This window comes from Meles meles, chromosome 9 (assembly GCF_922984935.1).
Source record: "Meles meles chromosome 9, mMelMel3.1 paternal haplotype, whole genome shotgun sequence".
In the NCBI taxonomy this organism is placed as follows: Eukaryota; Metazoa; Chordata; class Mammalia; order Carnivora; family Mustelidae; genus Meles; species Meles meles.
This window is the reverse complement of record NC_060074.1, coordinates 75079259-75102753: the sequence shown is the minus strand read 5'-3', so window position 1 is coordinate 75102753 and position 23495 is coordinate 75079259. Positions and strand designations below refer to the sequence as shown.

The following is a 23495-nucleotide window of genomic DNA, read 5'->3' as shown; positions in this document are numbered from 1 at the left end:
ATAAAATGAAGCAGAGTTTGTTTCTTTTATAATGTTTTATGTAATTTAAAAAATAAAGTGGGGTCTGGATCTGAAATGTCTCAAGGCAGAAATTAAGTGAGTCCCCAAACAGTAAAGGCACCTGCATTAGTGCATTTCAATTCCTCTGTCTTCATTTTAGTGAATAATTTGTTTTACTTGTCTGATTTTTTAATGAACTTCCCAATTAAAAGCAGATGTCACTTTTCACAGAACATAAATTAGAAACAATTTCATTACTAACAGGCAAAATCAGTATAAATAGTATTGCATTTGCCTGCAAGCATTGGGAAAATGTACAATGTGATGGGATCTTCACATTGGTAAACTTACTGTAGCCTTAACTTGTGGGTTAATTTAAAGCTTAGTGAACTATATGCCTTCATTTCCAGGGGAAATCTGATTTAGAAAGTCCCTCAGAAATGTTTATGCCCATCTAAGAAGGGGATGAGTTAAGGAAGCAAGTGAAGAACATCGTATTCCATGATCACTAGATTTAAAACTACCTGCTGCCATTTTGTTTACAGAATCTTCACTAGCTCCTTAAGTTTAGCCGCTTAGAGAAAGTTTCCTCTCTCTCTTTTACTTATGACTTTTACAATAATTCTTTGTACATTTTCTTCCATCCCTACCCCTTTCCCTCCCTCTCTTCCCTTTTTGCCCCCTCCCTCCTCCTCCCTTCCATCTAACCTCCTCCTCCTCCTCTCTTCCTCAGCCTCTTTGTTTTTTTAACAGCCCTTAAATACAAACAAAACATGGATTTGTATAGTGACTAGGATGGGCCCAGCACGCTTCCGCTGCCTGCACGACTCTGCTTGTATAGTGACTATTATTACAACTCAAGGTAATATTGCTATCATAATCATAATAGTGAAAGTGAGTCTATTTGAAGTGGACACCAGAGAAGGCATTTTCTTAGGGCTTAACATTCTCATGCCTTTAATCTCTACAACCTTTCTGTGCTACTTCAGCATTCTCTTGGAGAATTTCAATACTGTGGCCATAGATCTCCATGATGTTCATCACTCCAAAGCCCTTTACTTCAGCTTCTCAGTCCTGTGACTGCTTTGGTTCCAAAGCATCACTGACCCTGATCTCCCTGCAGCCCCTTTCCTTTTGCCTTTTCCTGGCTTCCCTCCTCATACTCTTCAGCATGGGCCACGAGGGCTACTTGTGAGGAACTCAATCACCCGTTTTCTCTATTTCTACTTCAGAAAAAAGATGAAGCACTTGCATAATTTTTCTGATTAGATCTATTTTATTTTATTTTATTTATTTGACAGAGAGAAATCACAACTAGGCAGAGAGGCAGGCAGAGAGAGAGGAGGAAGCAGGCTCCCTGCGGAGCAGAGAGCCCGATGTGGGGCTCGATCCCAGGACCCTGGGATCATGGCCTGAGCCAAAGGCAGAGGCTTTAACCCACTGAGCCACCCAGGCACCCCTGATTAGATCTATTTTAAAAGGAAATGATCTATTATCAGTTAGCCTCATGAATTTCTTTATTTATCATCTCTTAATCCCCTGCTCCATCCCCCATAATCACCAGTCTAAAAATTTTATCCTCTTGTAAAACTCCCAGCCAGGCTTTACTTAACATCGGAGTCATGAGGCCATGAAAGGTGAAATTGCTTGACTCTTGTTCCTTGCCCTTATCTCCTTCCCACCTTTTCTCCAACTCCTCTCATTTTCAAATCTAAGCCTCCACCCACCATTCCAGGTCCCACCATTCCCATCTCTTCCATTTGAATCTCTATTCATTTTTCAGTTACCCCTTCTCACCTTGTTGGGGTCTGTTATCAAAGGAATAGACTGAGACAAAGTGAAAGTTATGCAAAGCCTTATTCTATGCCAAGCATTAGAAGTCAGGCTGACCGGCCAGGGGAACGAGACTGAGACAAAGTGAACGTTATGTAGAGCTTTATTCTATGCCAAGCATTAGAAGTCAGACTGACCGGCCAGGGCCACCTCCAAAGAGAGCGACCCCCTCCCGATCTCACAGGCTGGTTTTACACGGCATAACCGCAGACCCAAGGTACCTGGCTTCTATTGTTAAGGCGTTTACTTCCGGAATCGATACCCGGAACCATACCAGGAACTACTGGGGCGTTTATTCCCAGAATGAAGTCCATGGATGTAAACAACAATATGGCTACCTAGGCAATATGGAGTTGCTCTGGCTAAGCAGGCCCTAATAGTTAAACAGGTTTTAACATTAAATTGGCCCTAACAACCTTCCCTCAGTTACATTTTAGTCTCACAAAATTGAAAACAAAACTTTGCAGCTCAACCCTGAAGACGTTATTCCACCTTTCCCTTGGCTACTGTCATGGCTTGAATTGTCCTTCCTAACATTTTCTGTGTTGAAGGCATTAACATCCCGAATATCAGAATGTGAACTCTTTTGGAAACAGGGTATAAACAGTGAAGATGAGGTCACGGGGGTGGATGCTAGTTCTATGTGGCTTTTTAAAAGGGGCATTTGAACTCAGAGGCAGATGCACACAGAGGAAAGATAATGTGAAGACACATGGTGGGTGGTGGTGGTGGTGGCAGGAAATGGCCATTGACAAAGCCAAGAGAGGGGCTGGGAGCAGGTGCTTCCCTCACAGCCTTCAAGATGAACCAATTCTGCCTATACCTTGACTTCTGACTCCCAGATTTCAAAACTGTGAAAGAGTACATTTCTTTTGTTCAGGCCACCCTGTTTGTGGTACCTTGTTATACCAGCCCCAGGAAACTAATGCAAATACTTCTTTTTCTGCCTCCTGCCTTCTCTCCTCCTCCACTAGTCCTTTACTTGCATTATGAAAAACTGCTCTTTCTCAAGTAACTGAGAAATGGACCCTCTCTATGCATTTAGCCCCTGAGACACTGTCTTCTCTAGTTCTTCCATCTCTGGAATGGTTCCTTCGAAATCTTGCTCAATGCCATCTGTTCCTCCAGTCTCCCTTTGCTTATCCGGCTTAATCTGTGGCTCTTCTCTTATTTCCTGCATTCTTCATGTGGTCTTATCTAATCCCATGATGACAACGTCACTTTTATCTTGGTGATTTCTAGACTTTTTAAAAAATTTCCAACCCATATATCGTTTCTCAGCTCCAGTCTTCTTTTTACAAATTCCTGTTGAAGATTTACATATACACTTCATATTAGCTCTTCTAATCAGCTAGGATCATTACTTTCTCCTTCAAATCCTCTCATTGTCTTTCTTAGCTAAAGATGCTGCAGTCCTTCAGCCATCACATTAGAGACTTCAGGGTCACGTTAGAGCCTCATTCTCTCCCTCTCTCCCTTCAGGTGGGATGACTTCTTGGTGTGAGTCCATTCTTATCTCCCATCTCCTTTTCCTCTTCTCATCCCACTTCAGTTTGGGTGCCTGGAGTCTTTGACGGAGATTATTACAATTATGTTGAGTAATGTATGAATCTGAGCCTACAAACTACAATACTTTCGCATTAAGCATTGCTTGTTTGTTTTTACATCTTTTTTTTTTTCTTTTTAATCAACGTAAGCCTGATTTTGAGCTCCCATCCTCTGACTGGTGAGACACCCAATCTCTGTGGTAATTGAAGCTCCCTTTCTCCAGGGTTTTGCAATTGTCCCTGGGCTCTGGCGGCACCATGGTATCGGGAGGTCCCTCTATTCATCAGTCTACTCTGACTCCCAGGCTTTGTGGAGACTGCGGTTTCAGTGGCTCTACTGCTTCTGTTTCTGTTTGGGCACTGGAAGTTGGGATGGCCCAGCTTGCAGTCTCCTGGGAGGGAATTCACAGCCATGCCTGGGGAAGCCTGGGACTTCCATGTGGCATTGCCCTAAGAGGACCATCCATCTCCTCATGCTTCCTCTCCCATCCAGCTTTTTCTCTGGTGCTGGCCAGATCTCCCCATCTTTTGATAATCCTACCTCTATCTCCTTCTCCTTCAGTACATCTATGATAATGTCTCTAATAGATTTAGGGTTTTTCTGTTTGTTTTTTTGTGGGTTTTTTTGTTTTGTTTTGTTTTGTTGTTTTTGTTTTTGTTTTTTACAAAAGGCAGGAGGGGAAATATCTTGCAGGTGACTCCTGCTTTGGGTCTTTTTTTTTTTTTAGGATTTTATTTATTTATTTGACAGACAGAGATCACAACTAGGCAGAGAGGCAGGCAGAGAGAGAGAGGAAGGGAAGCAGGCTCCCTGATGAGCAGAGAGCCCAATGCGGGGCTTGATGCAGGGCTCAATGCGGGCCTCGATCCCAGGACCCTAGATCGTGGCCTGAGCCGAAGGCCGAGGCTTTAACTCACTGAGCCACCCAGACACCCCAATGTGCAATTTGCAGAGTCGCCAAACCCAATGCTGTCTCTATGTTTTACCTACTATTAAAGATAAAGCAACTGTTTTGTTTTGTATTGTTTTGTTTTTTCCTTTATTTACTATATTTCTTGAAAGTTTGTACTTCTTAATTTCCTTCACTATTTCGCTCATTCCCCACCCCTGTTTCCTCTGGCAACCACCAGTTTGTTTTGTATATTTTCTGAGTCTGTTTCTATTTTCTGTTTTTATAGTTTGTTTTTTCCTTTTTTAAAAAAAATGCCACATGTAAGTGAAATCATGTGTTATTTGTCTTTCTCTGTCTGACCAACTTCACTTAGTGTAATACCCTTTGGTCCCAAACACCACTTTGTCTTCTAAAGCTGAAATCTAGCATATCCTATAATGGTAATGGGACATCGATGGGGAACACAGTCACAGAAAGTGTGTACAGGGTGAGTTTTTCACAAACCTAGTGTTTGCAACACAGATATTCACTGCATTGTGAATTAAGAGGTATCAATTCTTTCTTTTTTTTCAGTTTTGTTGAGGTATAATTGACACATAAAGTTGGAAGATATTTGAAGTGTACATCTTGATGATTTGATATACATGTATACTTTGGGAAGATTATGCCCATACAATTAACATATCCATCACTTCACATATTTGTCTTTTTGTGTGTGTGAGAAAAATTACGTTCCACCTTCTTAGCAATTTTCAATTATACGATTGTGTTATCCACTATAATCATCACGTTATACATTAGCTCTTCAGACCTTATTCATCTTATGGCTGAAAGTTTGCCGCCTGTTTTACCAATCTCTCCCTTTGTCCTCCAGCACCTGGCATCCACTTTTCTACTCTGTTTCTGAATTTGACTTTTTTTTTTTTTTTTCAGATTCCATATGTAAGTGATAAAAAACACTTAAAGAGGGATGGCTGGGTGGCTCGGTTGTTTAAGTGTCTGAGTCTTGATTTCAGCTCAGGTCTTGGCCTCAGGGTTGTGAGACTGAGCTCTGCATGGGCCTCCACACTGGGTGTGGACCGTGCTTAAGATTCTTTCTCTCCCTCTCCCTCTGTCCTTCTCCAGCCCCCCAACCCCCACTTGAGCTCTCTCTCTCTAAAGCAGCAGCAACAATAAACTTAAAGATTTTCATTCATGTGGTAGAGTAAGTCCCTGGGAACCCAGACGAAGAAAGATGTAAAGAAACTACTCACAAGGGGGCTCTTAGGGAGTACTGAGATAGGGTTAGGCACCTCTCCCTTTGTATGAATTGTCACAAGGTGACAAATGATGTTTATATGATCACAGTGATGTTAATATGATCACAGTGTCTGATGTCCCTGGTATGTCCATATGTTCTACCCAAACCCTCACATTTTGAAAAATACTGTCACATCTTACTTGTCACTATGCGTTACTTTTGAACACTGAGTGTTCCAGGGAATATGTTAAGGGCTTCAAACCACCAAAGACATTCCTGTACTCTGGGATTGCTGAACAGCATTACCTTACACAGTAGCTGGCTTGGGCAGTCAGGTTGCTTCACTGCATTCCAGGAACAAGAAGAACCACTGGCTGATAGATTACACACATGCCTGCACATTTTTAAATATATATGAAAAAATCCTGGGTATCTGGTTTCTTCTTGCTACTTTAGTTTATGGCCTTATTTTTCTTACAGGCAATTTTAAGCCTCTTTCCTTCATAGTCTTTTTGAAAAGGTTGTTCTCATTGAAGAGGCTGGGAACATATTTGGGAGAAATCCATGAGAGCACTTGCTAATGGAGTATGAGTGTGTAAGTGTCTATGTAGATGTGTGAGAGTGCTTGAGTGTGTATAGGAATATGTGGGTGAGAGAATGTGTGTGTGTGTGTGTGTGCAGGCAAAGGCTGGTGGTGAGTACTGAATTCAGAAGTCCAAGCACAGCCTTTCCAGAGAGACAGTCAACAAGGTCTCATGAACAGAATTCTTCATCTTCCCACTCAAAATCTCTTTGACCTAGTTTCCCCATCTTGGTAAAGGCATTCAATCCTTGCAGCTATTCAGATCAAAAGAGCTTTCACTTCCTCAGAGGAAGTGGCCCCTGGGCTGTATCTTCTAAATAGGTCCAGAATCCTATCATTTCTCACCATCTCCACCGTTGTCCTGGGGACTGAGCCACTTGCATGTTTTGCCTGGGTGATTATGGTAGTCTCCTCATGAATCCTTGTGCTCACGTCCCTGCCTCTGTAGTCCTCCCCTTCCATGTATTCTCAATGACAGCCCAGTGGTTTTATTTCTTTTTGTTTTGTTTTTTATTTTTATAGCTTTTCATGACTACTTGCTATTTGCCAACAATTTTAAATACATGTTTTTATGTTTATGCTTTGTTTATGTTTGTTTTGTTTACTTTTTATTTTATTTTTTTTCCCAAAATGATAAAGGTACTCTTTAATCCCCATCCCCTATTTCCCCCATCTGCCTACCCACCTCTCCTCTGGTAACCAACAGTTTGTTCTTTGTAATTAAAAAAGTCCATTTCTAAGTTTGTCTCTCTCTCTCTTCTTTTGCCTTTGCTCATTTGTTTCTTAAATTCTTCATATGAGTGAGATAATATGGTATTTGTTTTTCTCTGACTGACTTATTTGACTTGCATTATACTCTCTAGCTCCATCCATGTTGTTGAAAATGGCAAGAGTTCATTCTCTTTTGTGACTGAATAATATCCTATTGTATATATATACACTACACCTTTATTCATTCATCTACTGATGGACACTTGGGCTGCTTCCTTAGTTTGGCTAGTGTGAATAAGGCTGCAATAAATATAGAGGTGCATATATCCCTCTGAATTGGTATTTTTATATTTTGGGGGGGAGTGTGATTCCTGAATTATAAGGTAGTTCTACTTTTAATTTTTTGAGGAGCCTCCATACTGCTTCCCACAATGGCTGCACCAATTTGCATTCCCACTAGCAGTGTAAGAGGGTCCCTTTTTCTCTACATCCTCACCAAAAATTTTTGTTTCTTGTGGTTTTGATTTTAGCAATTCTGACGGATGTGAAGCGATATCTCATTATAGTTTTGATTTGCATTTCCATGATGATGAGTGATGTTGAGCACCTTTTCATGGCTCCATTGGCCATCTGTATGTCTTCTTTGGAGAAATATTTATTCAGGTCTTCTGCCCATTTTTAAATTGGATTATTTGATTTTGGGGTGTTGAGTTGTATCAGTTCTTTATATATTTTGGGTACTAACTCTTTATCATACATGTCAGTTATCTTCTCCCACTCCGTAGGTTGCCTTTTAGTTTTGTTGATTGTTTCTTTCACTAAGTAGAAGTTTTATTTTGATGTAGCCTCAATAGTTTATTTTTGCTTATATTTCCCTTGCCTCAGGAGACATTTCTCGAAAAATGTTGCTACAGCTGATGTCAGAGAGATTACTTCCTGTGTTCTCTTCAAGGATTTTTATGGTTTTAGGTTTTTAATCAATTTTGAATTTATTTTTGTGTATGGTGAAAGAAATTTCACCCTTCTGCATGTGGCTGTCCGTTTTTCCAGCACCATTTGTTGAACAGACTGTCTTTTTCCCATTGGATATTCATTCCCCCTTTGTCAAAGATTAACTGACCATTTAATTGGGGGTTTATTCTGGGTTTTCTGTTCTATTCTGTTGATCTGTGTGTCTATTTTTATGCCAATACTATACTGTTTTAATTACTATAGCTTTATAATATAACTTGAAGTCCAGAATTGTGATACCTCCAGTTTTGTTTTCTTTGGTACTTGTGGTCTTTTGTGGTTCCATACAAATTTTAGGATTGTTTGTTTTAGTTCTATAAAAAATACTATTGATATTTTGATAGGGATTGCATTAAATATGTAGATTGCTTTGGGTTGCATAGACTTTGTTTTTTTTAAGATTTTATTTATTTGACAGTATTAGAGAGAGTACAAGCAGGGTGAGTGGCAGGGAGAGGGAGAAGCAGGCTCCCCACTGAGCAGGGAGCCCAATGCAGGGCTCCATGCTAGGACTCTGTGATGATGGCCTGAGCTGAAGTAGATGCTTAACCAACTGAGCCCACTCAGGCACCCTGGGTAGCATAAACATTTTAACAATATTTGTTCTTCCAGCCCATAAACATGGAACGTTTTCCCATTTCTTTGTGTCATCTTCAATTTCTTTCATAAGTATTCTGTAGTTTTCAGAGTATAGACCTTTTACATCTTTGGTTAGGTTTATTCTAAGTACTTATGGGTTTTTGTGCAATTGTAAATGGAATCGATTCCTATTTTTGTTTTTTTAAGTTAAGTCAGAATATATCACTCCTAGGCTTACCAATTCTCTTAGAATAAATGACTCTGATTATAATCACCTCTGCCCTGCTCTGCTCCCACCACACCCTCTTCTCCTCCTGCTTCCTCCATCCACATTCTACTGTACTGGTTTCCTTGTCCTTCCTCCAACCAGGCAGGAAAACTCCTACCTGAGGGCCTTCACTAGCTATACTATCTGCCTGGAAAGCTCCTTCACCAGAGACCCATGTGACTCACTCACTCCCTTTCTTCCTGTCTTTGCTCATACCTCACTGGTCAAAGAGGCCTACCCTGACCATCATGTTTCATAGTGCACAGAACTCCCATCCGTATGGAAACCTTAAGTTCCTTACCCTGTTCTACTTGTCTTTATTCTTCAACTTCATCACTTTATAGCATGCTAGGTAATGTACTGATTTATCATGTGTATTGGTTATAAACAAAATAATGGCACACCACCATCATCACTAATATTGGAACTCCCTTGTCGGTCTACTATTAACTTCCCTGGTCTAGATGAAGTGTTAGGGGAATGCCTGGTATAGAATAGGTCTGCTAAATAAATGTTTGTTGATTAAATGAGTGAAGAACTATAAATGAGACCTTTATTACGAGATCTGTATCTTTTGATTGATTATAATAATTGACTATTGTTGCTATATATATGAATGTTATGAATTTTCTTATATTGATCTTGTATACAGCAACTTTGATGAACTCTTACTGATTTAAATGATTTTTATAGATTCTTTTGGTTTTATATGTAGAAAATCATACATCTACAAATGATGACAGTAATGTTCATTCTTTCTATTTCTAATACATCTATTTATTTATTTGCTTGTTTATTTATTTATTTTCTGTGCTTACATTGGATAAGACTTCCAGTAAAATGAAGACTAGCAGCAGTGGTAGAGGACATATTTATTTTTTTTTTTTTAAATAGAAAGATTCAAATGCTTTATCATTTAAGTATGATGTTTCTTAAGTTTTTAGTGTTTTTGTTTTGGTTTGGTGTTTGCATCTATCATTTGCTACATTTTGGATTCTTAAAAAAATTATAGATGGACACTGAATTTTACTGATGCCTCTTTTTGCATTTACTGAGATTATCATATGATTTTTCTTTTATTTATTTCTTGAGTTGAATTTCTTTGCTTTTCAGTGCATTTAATTTACTTTCTGGCCAATATATTTGCATTGTTAAGGGCGACTGGGTGGCCCAGTTGGTCGAGCAACTGCCTTCAGCTAGGGTCATGATCCTGGAGTCCCTGGACTGAGTCCCACATTAAGCTCCCTGCTCAGCGGGGGGTCTGCTTCTCCCTCTGACCTTCCTCCTCTCATGCTCGCTCTCTCTCATTCTTTCTCTTTCTCAAATAAATAAATAAAATCTTCTAAAAAATATTAAAAGGACATAGAAAAACCTGTAAAAACGTGTGTTTTCACCTACCTAATCCCCCTCACTTGTGTAAAAAATAACCACTATTATTAGTCTTTTAACTATCTGCCTAGTTTCTTTACGTTATCTAAACAAATACAGCTATATATTCTTATTTTGTCCCTTTCTTACCTCATTAGTAGCCTACTAAGCTTACCTTTCTGTGTCTTGTTTTTATTACTTGGTTATTCTTCTATAGTAGTATATAAGCAGTGTTCTGATGCTTTTGCCAGAGTGTTCCATTGTATGAGTGTATTTATTTAAACGATCCTCAATGATTGACTTTTCCTATTGCCGTCAAACATCGAGTTTTTGTAGGTTTTTTTTTTTAGTTTCATAGGATTCCCTTTTCTTTTTTCCTTAACTTTTTATTATTAACAATATTTACTCCTCTTCCTTAACTCTTTAAAAGATTTATTTATTTATTTAAGAGAAGCTGGGGAGGCGCAGAGGGAGAGATGAGAAATCCTTAAGCAAGGATTTCTCCTTAAGCAAACTCCCCACTGACCATGGAACTCGGTCCCAGGACCTCAAGATCATGACCTGAGCTGTAGTTTAAGAGTTAGCTGCTTAACCAGCTAAGCCACCCAGGCACCCGTCTTCTTCCTTAACTTTTAGTTTAGAAACTCCACACAGCAAATTTGAAAAAATAGTACAATAAATGTCCAAATAGACTTCATCAATTTTAAAATTTTATGACATTTCCTTTCTCTATCTCTCATTACGTAGTTACATGTATATTCTTTTTCTTAAATCATTTCTTTTTTTATGTTATTAGTCTCCATACAGTACTTCATTAGTTTTTTTTTGTTTTGTTTTTATTTTATTTTATTTTTTTATTTATTTTTTCAGCGTAACAGTATTCATTCTTTTTGCACAACACCCAGTGCTCCATGCAAAACGTCTTCATTAGTTTTTGATGCAGTGTTCCAAGATGCATTGTTTGTGTATAACACCCAGTTCTCCTCCTTAATATCCATGCCTTTCTTAATATCCATCACCAGACTCACCCATCTCCCCACCTCCCTGTCCTCTAAAACCCTGTTTGTTTCTCAGAGTCCATAGTCTCTCATGGTTTTTCTCCCCCTCTGATTCCCAACCTCTTAATTTTTCCTTTCCTTCTTCTAATGTCCTCCATGCTATTCCTTATGTTCCACAAGTAAGTGAAACCATATCATAGTTGACTTTCTCTGCTTGACTTATTTCAGTTAGCTTAATCATTTCAAAATAAGTTGTGAACATCATGTATTTTTACCCTAAATATTTCAACAGATAACCTAATGACAAGGATGGTTTCTTCTACAGCCATGTTCCAATTTTATACCCAATAAATTTAACATTGACACAATAGTATTTTCTGCTCTGTTGTTCATTTTCTTTCTTTTTTTTTTTAAGATTTTATTTATTTATTTGAGAGAGAGATAGCAAAGGAGCACAAGTAGGGGGAGGAGCAGAGGGAGAGTAAGAAGCAGATGCCATGCTGAGCAGGAAGCCTGATGTGGGGCTTGATCCCAGGACCCTGAGATCATGACCTGAGCTGAAGGCATATGCATAACTGACTGAGTCACCCAGGTGCCCCTGTTGTTCGTTTTCAAGTGTTTTCAAATTGTCTGAAATTGAGGATAATTCATTGCATTTGGCTGTCATGTACAATTCTTAGTAAGACCCTCCTGGTTTGGCTTGTATCATTTCTTCTCCTATTCCTTTCTCTGTGTGAACTTTTCATTATCCAGCCATTATAGGAATCCAGGCTTATCCCTCTATTCATAAATTTATGTCTTTGATTCTGGACACTCTTATCTATCTGGTACTGAGCAGCTTTCTTTTGGATGTTTGCCTATGGACTCACTCTTCACTCCCCACCCCACTTCTACTCCACTTCTGCCAAGTAACGCCTACCCTTTTGTTTTAAGTCTTAGCTCAGACATCACTTCCTATGAAAGTACTTATTACTTTTCCAAATTAGATAGTTTTATCTCCTTATGATCTAGGATCATCTTTTTCATCTCCTTGGTAATAATAACCAACACCCTTGCCTACGTTCTTTTGCTCAGGCTGTCTCTTCTGCTCAAACCAGCACTTTGCCTTCTCCCCGGTCCCACATTACACTCATCAGTTGAAGATTTCACCCATAATTAAGGTCCTATAAAAGATCTCCCCAGATTACTAAATCAGAGTTTATTTTTTCTTCCACTGAACACTGTTTAGTTTTCCATTTGCACTTACAATGATCTATTTTGTGTTAGTTAGGTGTTCTTGAGATTTGTTACATAATGCTTTTGAGATTAGACTGTCTATTGTATAGGAGAGTTATGATATACTGTCCTAGTATAATTTTTGCTGCTGATTCATAGATTATTAAGCATAGAAAGTATGGAGAGAGAATCCCAATCATATGCATAGTGATTAGCTGAAAACTGAACCATATGAAAGGAGATGAGTCAAAGAAATTCTACCTTTGACTAGATTTTGTAGGAGATAAGTGATTTCTTACACATCATTAGAGGTAAGGGCTTTTCCTACAATAAAGAATATACATATTATAAATATGGTTATAAAAAGTTTGTAAAGAAAATTAAAGATAACCATATAAATGTATAGAAAAATTTGGAGGGCACTTGTGTGGCTCAGTCAGTTAAACACATGTGTCTTTAGTTCCCATGATCCTGGGATTGAACTCCACATTGAGCTCCCAGCTCAACAGGGAGTCTGCTTCTCCCTCTTCCTCTGCCTCTTCCCTTGCTTGTGCTCTCTCTCTCAAATGAATGAACAAAATATTTTTTTTTAAATTTCAGGTGAACCTTTGTAGCTCAGTTTGTTAAGTGACTGCCTTCAACTCAGGTCATGATTCTGGAGTCCTAGGATGAGTCCTGCATTGGGCTCCCTGCTCAGCAAGGAGTCTTCTCCTCTGACCCTCCCCCTCTTTCCTGCTCTCTCTCTCTCAGACTCAAATAAATAAAAATCTTAAAAAGAAAAAATATGGGAAAAACTGGATGAGTTTTATACTTTCAGGTTTCTCTCCCTCCTGTCAAATTTCTGCTTCCCTTTTAAATCAGTGGCTTATCTGCCTGACACGATAATGTGAAGAAAGTATGAAGTAGAAAGAAATGCCTTAATTTCATCTTCATGAATTAAGACTAATGATATTCAACATTGAAACAGGACTGTTTTAAATTCATGATGGATTGCTGTATTAATCATTTAAGGAGTATAATAGTAAAGACTTTATTTGTCATTGTATCTTCCATAGTCTGATGCAATACTCATTGAATGAATGAAGTAATGTGGAAAACAGAAGTTAAATTTTAGATTTGGGAGGCATTAATATAAAATGTAATTTTATAGCACTAAGTTTAAAGTTACAAGGTTAAAACCACTTTTATTATATAATCATTCTTTCTCATTTATTGTTATGATTACGCAGAAACTCTATAGGTCCATTGTTACTTAGTCATTCAATATTTTAGAATATTCTAGTCTAGCTCCAAATTTTTTTTGCTCCCGATTTCAAATAAAATACTGCCGATTTTTAAAAATACATCCTCTTCCAATAATGATTCAATGAATATAGGGGTAGGTGTGAGAAAGCATGTTTTAAATTTTTTTCTAGGAAATACTGATGGTCAGCCAGATTTATTCTGTTATTCTAGTTTATATATGATGTTCATTGTGGATGTAATATATGTGGATTTTCCCCCCATTTCCCAATTTAATCTATTTCATTTAGGAAAATCCTCACAACAGGTGAACATTTAAACCTAATAATTCTCCCCATAGTTGAGTTACATGTTGAGATTCTGAAGGTATCTCCAACACATGTGCTAGAAAATTAAACAATAAGCTCTCTGAAAACAGTAATATAAACTGGGACCACCTCGTCAGCTAGTGGCATAATCTGATTGTAGGCAAATTGTGTTAGATGCAAATAATCTGGACAACAAGACTTTATTAATTTTTATTAAAAATGGAAACACCAATACACCCAAACCTGGCTCTGCTCCTTACTTATTCAACTCAAAGAAAATGTGATTAAGAGGAGCAAGAAATCTAAGAAAAGCAACAAGGACAGGACAGTAAAGAAAAAAGAATGATTCTTGGAAAACACACATCTTCAAAAAAATGTCTCCCTGATTTCCCATGTAATTAAATTTTCATCCCCAAACTATGTTAACCTAAGGAAGAAAAAAATAAATGTATTTTTGCTCTAATCATTACTTTGAAGATTCGCTCATGATTGCAATTTGTTAAGATTTTATTTGATTTTAAAAATTTATTCTGCCACACATCCATTTGCTTCAGTATTGACAACAAGCACCCGACTCCGAGCAGCTGAACAACAAGCCCCACCTGGTAGCCATGCACTGAGCAGAATAAGGGAAACAAGAAATTTCCAAGCCATAGTTTTTCCTGTGACTTTTGGAATATTTGAATAGACAGAGAAAAGAGAAAGCAACTATTACTCAAAAATTATTTTGATGATATCTGTCATTTCTACTATAGACTATCAGTCCTAATCCCACTAGGATCAGTTATGGAAAATACAGCTAAAATCCCAAATTTTAGTAGGGCCTAAAATCTGGTAATTCGAAGCACAGCAATCCATCACTCAATTTGTAGGTGATTCACTAGAGAAGCAGAGGCATATGTGTGGTGATGGCAGTCATTGCATTGCAGGGGAAGTAAGGCTTGGAAAAACAAAATACCCTGCTTGAGACCACTTACTAAGTTTGGAATAAAAAGTGTATTTCTAGCTCCAGTTCTCTGCTCTTACCCGTAAGCTCTCCCCGGTTCAGTAGCTAGGATTCTCTGCCTAATGATTGGGAGGTGAAACACCACACTTGTTTTATCTTTAGGTGACACAAAATCACAGTTCTTCCTGTTTGCAACCAAGACCTTTGCCGAAATGCATCACAGTGAAGGCCTAGTTCAAATGGCGTGTGGACCCTGAACTCTGTACCATCCAGCTGTGGGATGGGACCCAGCGCTCTAGTACGATCTTTGCTTTTGTGTAGGTCAGTGTGGAAATGCCTGGGAACAGAGCAGGAGATGAAACTCTGGCCCAGTTTGCAGTCCAACTGGGCATAATCAGAGTTCCAGCTTTTCAGTGGCTCACTGCCACTCTTTAAAAGCATAAAAATTTCCTCTAAAAAGAAATTCCTGCTCAAAACAGACTTTCAAATATTCTCTGATTAAAATTGCCAGGTTTTTTGATTTGTACCAACTATTAATACAATCGTGTACAATTCTAGGATTTTGTGTCAATGAGTCAATTCTCCTTGGTGCTGAACCAAATGGGACTGTATATTTAGAGAATGAATAAGAAATGGGTTGTGTCTCATGAGATGTCCTAGGAAATAGTCATGCTATGCGGACTATACATGAGCTCCATACATGCTTCAGCCAGATGTGATTTTGGCCTATCATCTCCACAGCTGGTATTTTCTTAGTGGTTTATAAATACGTCCTCTATTCTTTCTTGTCCATCTTCCCCCACTTAAAATTTACATTTTAAAGTCAGGTTTATAATGAAAATAATTTACCACATGGCCTTGGGTCATTAGACCCCTTCACCTACAGTGAAGTTTCCTGTGAATAAAAACTTACTAAACATAGTGTGATGATATTCTTTCTTTCTACTTTCTACTCTTTGAATCTACCTGCTGAGCAATCTTTATGCCAATCCATAATTTCATCTGAAGAGCTAACCTGGGAGTATAGAAAAGGCAGAAGAAATCATTTTCACCTTCTTGTCTATCCGCACTAATCCTCTTAAAAATATCCTTTCAATCAAGGGATCCAACAAAAGCTCAATTTCCTCAGCAGATGGAACAGTGAAAGGTACAGTGTAAAAGGGTAACCACGGAGAGTGAAAAAGGAAAAAAACAAAAACAAAAACGGAGTGACCCAAGGAGATAGCCCGGGCCCAGGAGCACACAGTGCCATACGTCTTTACTCAGACAGACATATGCATGTTTCTCTGTCAAGACTGAAAAGTCAAGGAAATGGCAGGCTTTGGTTTTCAGATGGCAGGGACATGTACTGGAAATATGTTATTACGGAGTGACTGAAACTCAGTCAGAGGTTTAACACTTGGCAGGCAGGCAGCAAAGGTTAGAGAAAACGGACCATGATTTTCTCCATTGGGTTCCACCGGCCCTGACAACAGTGACAGCTAAGTTTTTAAAAAGAGTGTGATGGATTCTGGTGACTCTGGAACATTTTAGGTTAAAAATAAAATAGTGGATGCATCCCCTAAGAAAAATGACTGGGGAAATACATCATCAAAATGTTACAGAAATGCATCAGAAACTGCGCGTGGATTGCCCAAAGAAAACAGAACCAATTTTCTGAGAAGATTGAATAGAAATAGTGAACGGACCCAGCTTCATTTAATACCCACAGAGTTCCTGTGAAATGCAATTAAGAAGACGGGGATGGAGAATAAGAAAAGATACGAGCCACAAAATGGTCCTTTACAGCTTCCTTAGAAGGTCATAGCCCACTTTTTATAAACGTGATGTGAAGCACAGAGTTGAAGTGTGTTTTCAAAGATTTGGCTCCACTCCAGAGGTCTTTTTAATGCTGTTTGCCAAATTTATGCTAAAGGCAGATTTATGAACGATGTTAGAGAACAGGTATTTCCCATCTTATTCACAGAGAAGAGTTTTATTATTTTGGTCCATTCGCTGAGCAAAATTAAGCTTGAGTTTAGGCTGTAAATTCTCATTTCTATATGTAACAGGTGGGTATTGAGGAAGTTTCTGATTCTAAATAAAAAAAAAAATCTCAGGGTCTTTTAAGAATTTTCTCATTTCCAAGGCCTTATCTGGGTTTCATAGAACTTTCACCTCTGTAATTCTAAACCAATAGGTTTAACCTTTCTATGCAGTAAAAAATACTTTCCATCACCTCTCCTCTCTGGAATGCTGAGGTCAGCATTGAGATTGAGAAACAGGGTCTAGAGTCAAACTAACTGAATTTGAATTCTGGATCTTTCACTTATTAATGTTGAGAATCTAGGCAAGTTCTTAACACCTCTAAACCTCAATTACCTCATCTATAGAATGAGGATAAAGCAGTTCCTACCTTGTAGGGATGTGATGAAGAGTGAATGAGGTGATATGTGTAAATCATTTAGTACAGCGCTTAGCAGCAGAAAGAAAAATCAATACTGTCTTGCAGAGAGTTAAGATACCTACCCCTTAGGGCTTCATGTTGTCCAGGCTGAACACATAAAGGCCATAATCTCTTTCTCCATGTCCTAACTCTTTTTCCATTTTCTTCCTCCGAGCTCTCTAGGCCTTCCCAGGTTCTTCATGTTAAGTGGTCTTCTGCTAATGAACATGAAGATTCTGGTCAATGATAATTTTTTGAAAGAATTACCTGCTTTGTTCTGTTTTAACACATTAAGCATTTCTTGAGTCCATTGAGGATTCATACCCCAGATCTTAACAGAAAATAAGAGAATAGGTACAAAAGACAGAAAATGGACTAGTTGGGTAGCTGGAGGGAGAGACAAAATCAACAAGGAAAGACACAGACTTATGAAAACAGGTGAACTTCTAGGTGATTCATCTGCTTAGCACAATAACAGAATTTCTCAACATTGTTCCAACTGGAGCATTGGTCCCCAGAGATGATCAGTAAACATGTGGTTTCATGGTCAAAAGAATTTGTTCAGAATATATATATTTTTAATTTTATTTATTTGCTAGACGGAGACACAGTGAGAGAGGGAACACCACCAGAGGGAATGGGAGAGGGAGAAGCAGGTTGCCCCTTGAGCAGGGAGCCTGATGTGGGGCTCGATCCCAGGACCCTGGGATCATGACCTGAGCAGAAGATAGACGCTTAACGACTGAGCCACACAGGCCTCCTTGTCCAGAATATTTCAAACCACATTTTCAGCTAGGAGTCTCAAAGCACATTAACATATGAAGGATTCTGAGAAGGCCTGCTGTAAGGACAACTGCTTTATTTTGTTTATCCCATAATACTGATCAATATATAACGTGGGTCAATAACATTTAGAGAATCCTTCCACTATCATTATTTTAGAGCTGAGAAACAAATTCCCATGAAGAACAAACTCGGGGCAGCTAGTGAACCATGATACAACTGATGGAATGTAAAGGGGAACTAATGTTTCGAGAATGCCTATTACATGTGCCCGAAATGGTGCTAACCGCTTTAAAAACATTTGCTCTTTCCTGATAAGGTAAGGTAACAGTTTTTAAGTGGGAGGGATATTTACAGTGCTTTATGAAAGAATGTCATGGCCCATATTAGCTGTCTTTAAGTGGGAGATTAATAGCGCTTTAAAAAAGGAAGGATCTTGAGAAATCATGTAGCCCATATTCATGCTTAAGAATATTGATTTTGCACCCACTGAGCAATTTGGAGTGTCAAAAGTTCACAAATAACAAAAGGAGAACCAGTGAATCACCAAAGTAGTAATTAGTAAAAGTTTATTGTGCACACACCAAAAAGACAGTTTGCAAACCAGAGCACTCATTCCAAAACATGGAACAAGGCTCAGGGATACATTATTATAAAGCAGCTTATATAGTGAGGAAGCAGGGACTGCTTCCTCTTCACAATTATTGGTTATAACATTGGAATTTTCTTAAATGATAGGGACTAGGTCAGTGGTTACCTCATATCGACCTCGGGAAAGATTCAAGTTTTGCTTATAATTTCCAGAGGCATAAACAAGAAATGACCCAGGTCAAGTCAGTCTCACAAAATAAGCTAAATTAAGCTTTGTTTGTATGACTAAACTGGTTTTGTCTGCACAAGCAGTTTTTAGGGCTGGTCTCCATTTGTTTTTGATTTTAACAATCCTCTCCTCTCACTTTTGGTCATTCTCTCCGAAGGCTGAGAGTATGATCAACCATGATAACACTATTTTCCATTACCATCACTGATGTAGTCAGGCTGAAGAATCACACATTTGCTATTTCCATTAGTTGAGCCATCAGGACGTGTTTATAGGACCAGCATATATTTCATACAGTTGATAATGTAAGTATATGTGAAAGTGAGGTAAAATAGCAGTTTTATATTGTTAAAGGAAAGGACTACATTTTATTCTTTCTTTGCATTCTGCAAGCCATCTATCCTAGCATAGTACCAGGTGCATAACCTTTAGTATGTCTTCTGAAATGAATGAATGAATAAAGTAGTGGTAAATTGCACTAAAATTATACTTATTTTTATTATTATACTGATTTTGCACAGTAAAATGTAACAAATGTAACTTAATAACGGGACATTTTGCCATGGGGAACAAGCCAGGATGGAGTCAGACTATAATTTTTGAAATCTGGCGCTAAACTTCTGATGTTGTAACAAACAGCTTCTGCGTACAGCTCAGTCTCAGGTGCGATGGGTACAGAAAATTCACTCACAAGACAGCCGTGTTAGAGATAAGCATTATTTTATGAAGCTGAATCCAGCTTCAGTTCTTTTGCAAGAAACTTTAATTTACCTTTAAATAAATTGTTAAGATGTTCAGTTTACTCCAACTTTAATTTTCTTTCTTCTCTGCTTACTGTTTTTCTTCTTCTTGTAACAGAAAGTAAAAACCTACCTCTTTTCTTCCCTGAAATGTTTATATACCACTAAGAATGAAGCATTGAGAGGTGAGACTCAGGTCAGGAAGGAGGGAATACTACGTAATAACAACTATTAATTTTGTGGAAAATAACAGATCTTAACTTCAGTTCTAAGTGTAGGCACATACAAACACAACAGGCATAAAATATGAGATTTCCCTTCCTTTCTTGTACACATTTGCCCACACTGGCAATGAGACTGAATTGTGGGAGATAGACTTCTTATAATTAAATGAATGAAAACAGGTCACGATGAGTTAGAGACTGAAAAACGCTGTTGACAATTTGGGGGTTTGTTTTCAGACAGCATTAATGGAAGGGGAAGTGGCCTGTGTTCAGGGCAACCAGACACTCCATCAATCACACACCCCAACGGCCCTGCCCTTTCCTGCTATTATCCCTGCTCTCTTTCTAGCCTCTTTCCTTTGTCCTTCTCTCTCTCTCTCTCTTTTTAAATCTGCATCTTGGTACTCAAACTCTCTTTTTTTTAATCTGCGTCTTGGTACTCAAACCAATCTTGGAATGTGGCATTTACTCCATCATGATTTGAAAATACAGTGACAGGTTCTGATACGTTCAATACATCGAAACGTTCTCTGCATCTTGTCATAGTTTACAAAGAGGAGGATGTGTAAAATAAACCAGAGTGATCTCTTGTAGGAATGGAATTCTGCTGCTGAGAAGCTGAGGAGTGATGCCCATGGGATTCTGCTGTCCAAGGGCTACGTGGAGAAAGAGCACCTACGGCTCTCTAACCAGAAACTGCACCAGCTTCAAGGAGAATGTCGTCAGCTCATGGCGGAGAGGGAAACTTGGTTAAAAAAGGCAAATGGTTTTTTTTGCAGTACGAATAAGGTCAGTATGAAACCACGTTGGTAACTTTAGGTAATCAGGGCAGACCAGTAAGAGACCCATTACTTCAGTAGGCTGGAGCACATCATGGAAGTCTAGATTCCACGTAGAGTTTCAAAATTAACAACAACAAGATGGAGCTTCTAAAATGTATTCCTATCACGGCCATTATTTGGTTCTCCAAACGAGGAGACTCTTTGCTTTGACATGTAAAAAGCATCCCCATGAGAGTTTCATCAAAGAGCTGTCATTGAGCTGTTTGAGGGGGTCACTTGTGCTGACGCCGCAGTGCTTCTCATGGAGTAAGGAAATTATATCAATATATAAATTATATCATATAAATATATCAAGGTGAAAAGGACACTGTGAAACTTCTACCAAAAAAATGATTTCCCTTTGAAAAATTCTCTTTCATTGATCAGGTAAAGATATACGAATATTGCAGACCTTCTGCAGGCAAACCACAAGGCTAGAAGCAGAGCCTTGACCTCACTGCCCTGCCTTGGTCTTGCCCTTTAAGGTCAGCCAAGGGGAAATCTTGCTTTGGAACGTCTCCAGGTCTTCTAGATTAGGAGAAATGCTCTGCTTCTCCCGGCTGACTGCAGCAGGTGGCTCTTAGTGAGGGGTAAAGTCTACATGTTCATCTCAATTGTATATCTGAAGCTGGTGATATTATTTGAAAATTTCTTTTACCTTTTCCAATCTAATATACATCTCCAAACTGTCCTGCTGGAATTGTTTACTACCTTAAATATCACTGATGTTTTTCAAACTGGACAATGTGACTGGAAATGAGTGAGTCACCCCTAGAAGGTAGGTATATTGTGATTTAAAGTCATGATATCAACAATCTGAATATACTGTCCTGGTCTATACCAAAATAGTTCTTTAAGTTTGAGCTTCCTTACTGATTGGAAACGTGAAAAGGATGAATACTAGAATTCTAAAATAGAGTTGCTAGAATTACAGAAAAAAATTAAGGAAATTTTGGCAAATTATTTGTTTGGGATTTTTTGTTTGAAGAGAAGATACAGAGCATGTTACTGGAGCTGCTGAACTAAGTAAACGGTAGGGTGCTAGATAAGTTCCTCTTCAACATTCCTGTTTTCGAATAAGAGACTTTCTAACACCCATTGCACCCTCATTCTATAAAATAAGCTGAAAAAATAAATAAAATGGGAAAAAAAAAGTGGGTCATACGTCAGTCAGTTAATGCCATTTCTAAGGAAGACAGTTAGAGAACATGTTGCTCTGATAAAACAACACTTCTAGAACAAACCCTATAGGTTCAGCCCTGCAAAATGTAGTTTCCCTCTCTCCTTAGTTCTTACTCTCTTGCTCTTGCTTTTTCCATTCTCATTATCTGATAACTTCCCAGGGAGGCTTTCTTCTTACATTATTTCTGGGCCTTGAGGGAAAAAGAATGACATTTCTTGTAATAGTAATAGTAAAAAAAAAAAAAAAAGAAAAGAAAAGAAAAGAAAAAAGAATGGAATGGTTACTTTCTCAAATTCATATAGCAATGGTAATTCAGGTCAAATCCTAAGAAATTATATTTCTTAAGTCTCAACACTTGACTTCTAGATTCCCTGTTTCATCATTTGAAATACCATGGCATTTAAATTATAACTAGTTCCATTGGGATTTATCCATTCTATATTATCCATACTATAGCATTCTCTATAGCCAAGCGGCACTTAGAAAAGTACAGAATTTGTTCTCTCATTTCAAAGCATCAAGGAGTTAATTTTTAACTCCAAATTTAAGAGTCAATGTGAAAGGTGATAGTTGCTTTTACCTCAGCAAAAATAGTAATCGGAGCATAGAAAGTGGATATTTAATCATGATTTTTAAAATGAAATATTTATCGTATTATGAAGAAGCAGGAAATGATGAAATAAGGTAGTGGGTAAATCCATTTAAATTAAAGAAGGAGGGGCACCTGGGTGGCTCAGTGGGTTAAAGCCTCCGCCTTTGGCTCAGGTCATGATCCCAGGGTCCTGGGATCAAGCCCTGCATTGGGCTCTCTGCTCAGCAGGGAGCCTGCCTCCCCCCCCAATCTGTGCCTGTCTCGCTGCCTACTTGTGATTTCTGTCTGCCAAATAAATAAAATCTTTAAAAATAATAAAAATAAATTAAAGAAGGAAACTCTTTTTTAAGACCTGTAAATGGTATTTTTCTCTTCTATTCATATTGTGGGATCTCTACATTTTACAAAATTCTCAGTATTTTAGCCTTTTCACATAGCACTTATAAATAACCCTAGTTAAAGTAAAGAGCTGGATTTAAACACTAATATAATGTAAACGTCCTTTAAAAATTTTTTTTTCTAGTCTGAAAATTCCATTTACACTAGGTAAGGGGTATTTTCAATTTATATCATCTCTAAAGCACTGAATTTCCTTTTCCACACTCACTTTACTATAACTTGGGTGCACTGGGTTTTTTCAATTGTGAACATCCTTATCCCCAGGTGAAGTCATGTTGTCAAGAACTATGAGATATCTGAAATTTTACCCCAAATTTCAAGCTAACATGCTAACTTGCCCGTTTTGTGGATGCTCACAAAAGACACATGACTTTTGTGTCAGTTTTGAAAGACTTCTATTTTGAAAGATCTTATTACTCACAAAAACAAGAATCTAAATGTCAATGCATCATGTCAGTTTCCCAAGTTGTGACTGGGGTGGGGGGGGGGCAATGCAGATGGGTCCCGCTGGGTGACTGCTCATGCAGCAGGTGGTGATCCAGGAGGGGAACCCTAAGCTTGGGGCATCTTCTGTTTGATGGCAAACAATAATCCAGCCTGCTGTTTGTCTCTGAAGGAGACATTTCCTCAGCCCTGAAGGTTGCTGGCTGTAAACCCAACACTGAGAAGTGGTCCCAGTAAAGAGGGGTCTGGGGCAGGCATTCTTGGCATACCAATAACGATGGGCAGGAGCACTAGTGACTCTCCCAACACATACAGCACCGTG

At 38.4% G+C, this 23495-nt stretch overlaps 1 protein-coding gene across 1 annotated transcript in view; it reads left to right on the top strand.

The window, feature by feature from the left end:
- CCDC141 (coiled-coil domain containing 141) overlaps nt 1-23495 on the top strand; it is a 220131-nt gene that overhangs the window by 122841 nt on the left and 73795 nt on the right. The window contains exon 7 of the mRNA XM_046018027.1: nt 20329-20523. Within this exon, the coding sequence (XP_045873983.1) occupies nt 20329-20523 (195 nt within the window). The remainder of the gene's footprint in view (nt 1-20328; nt 20524-23495) is intronic.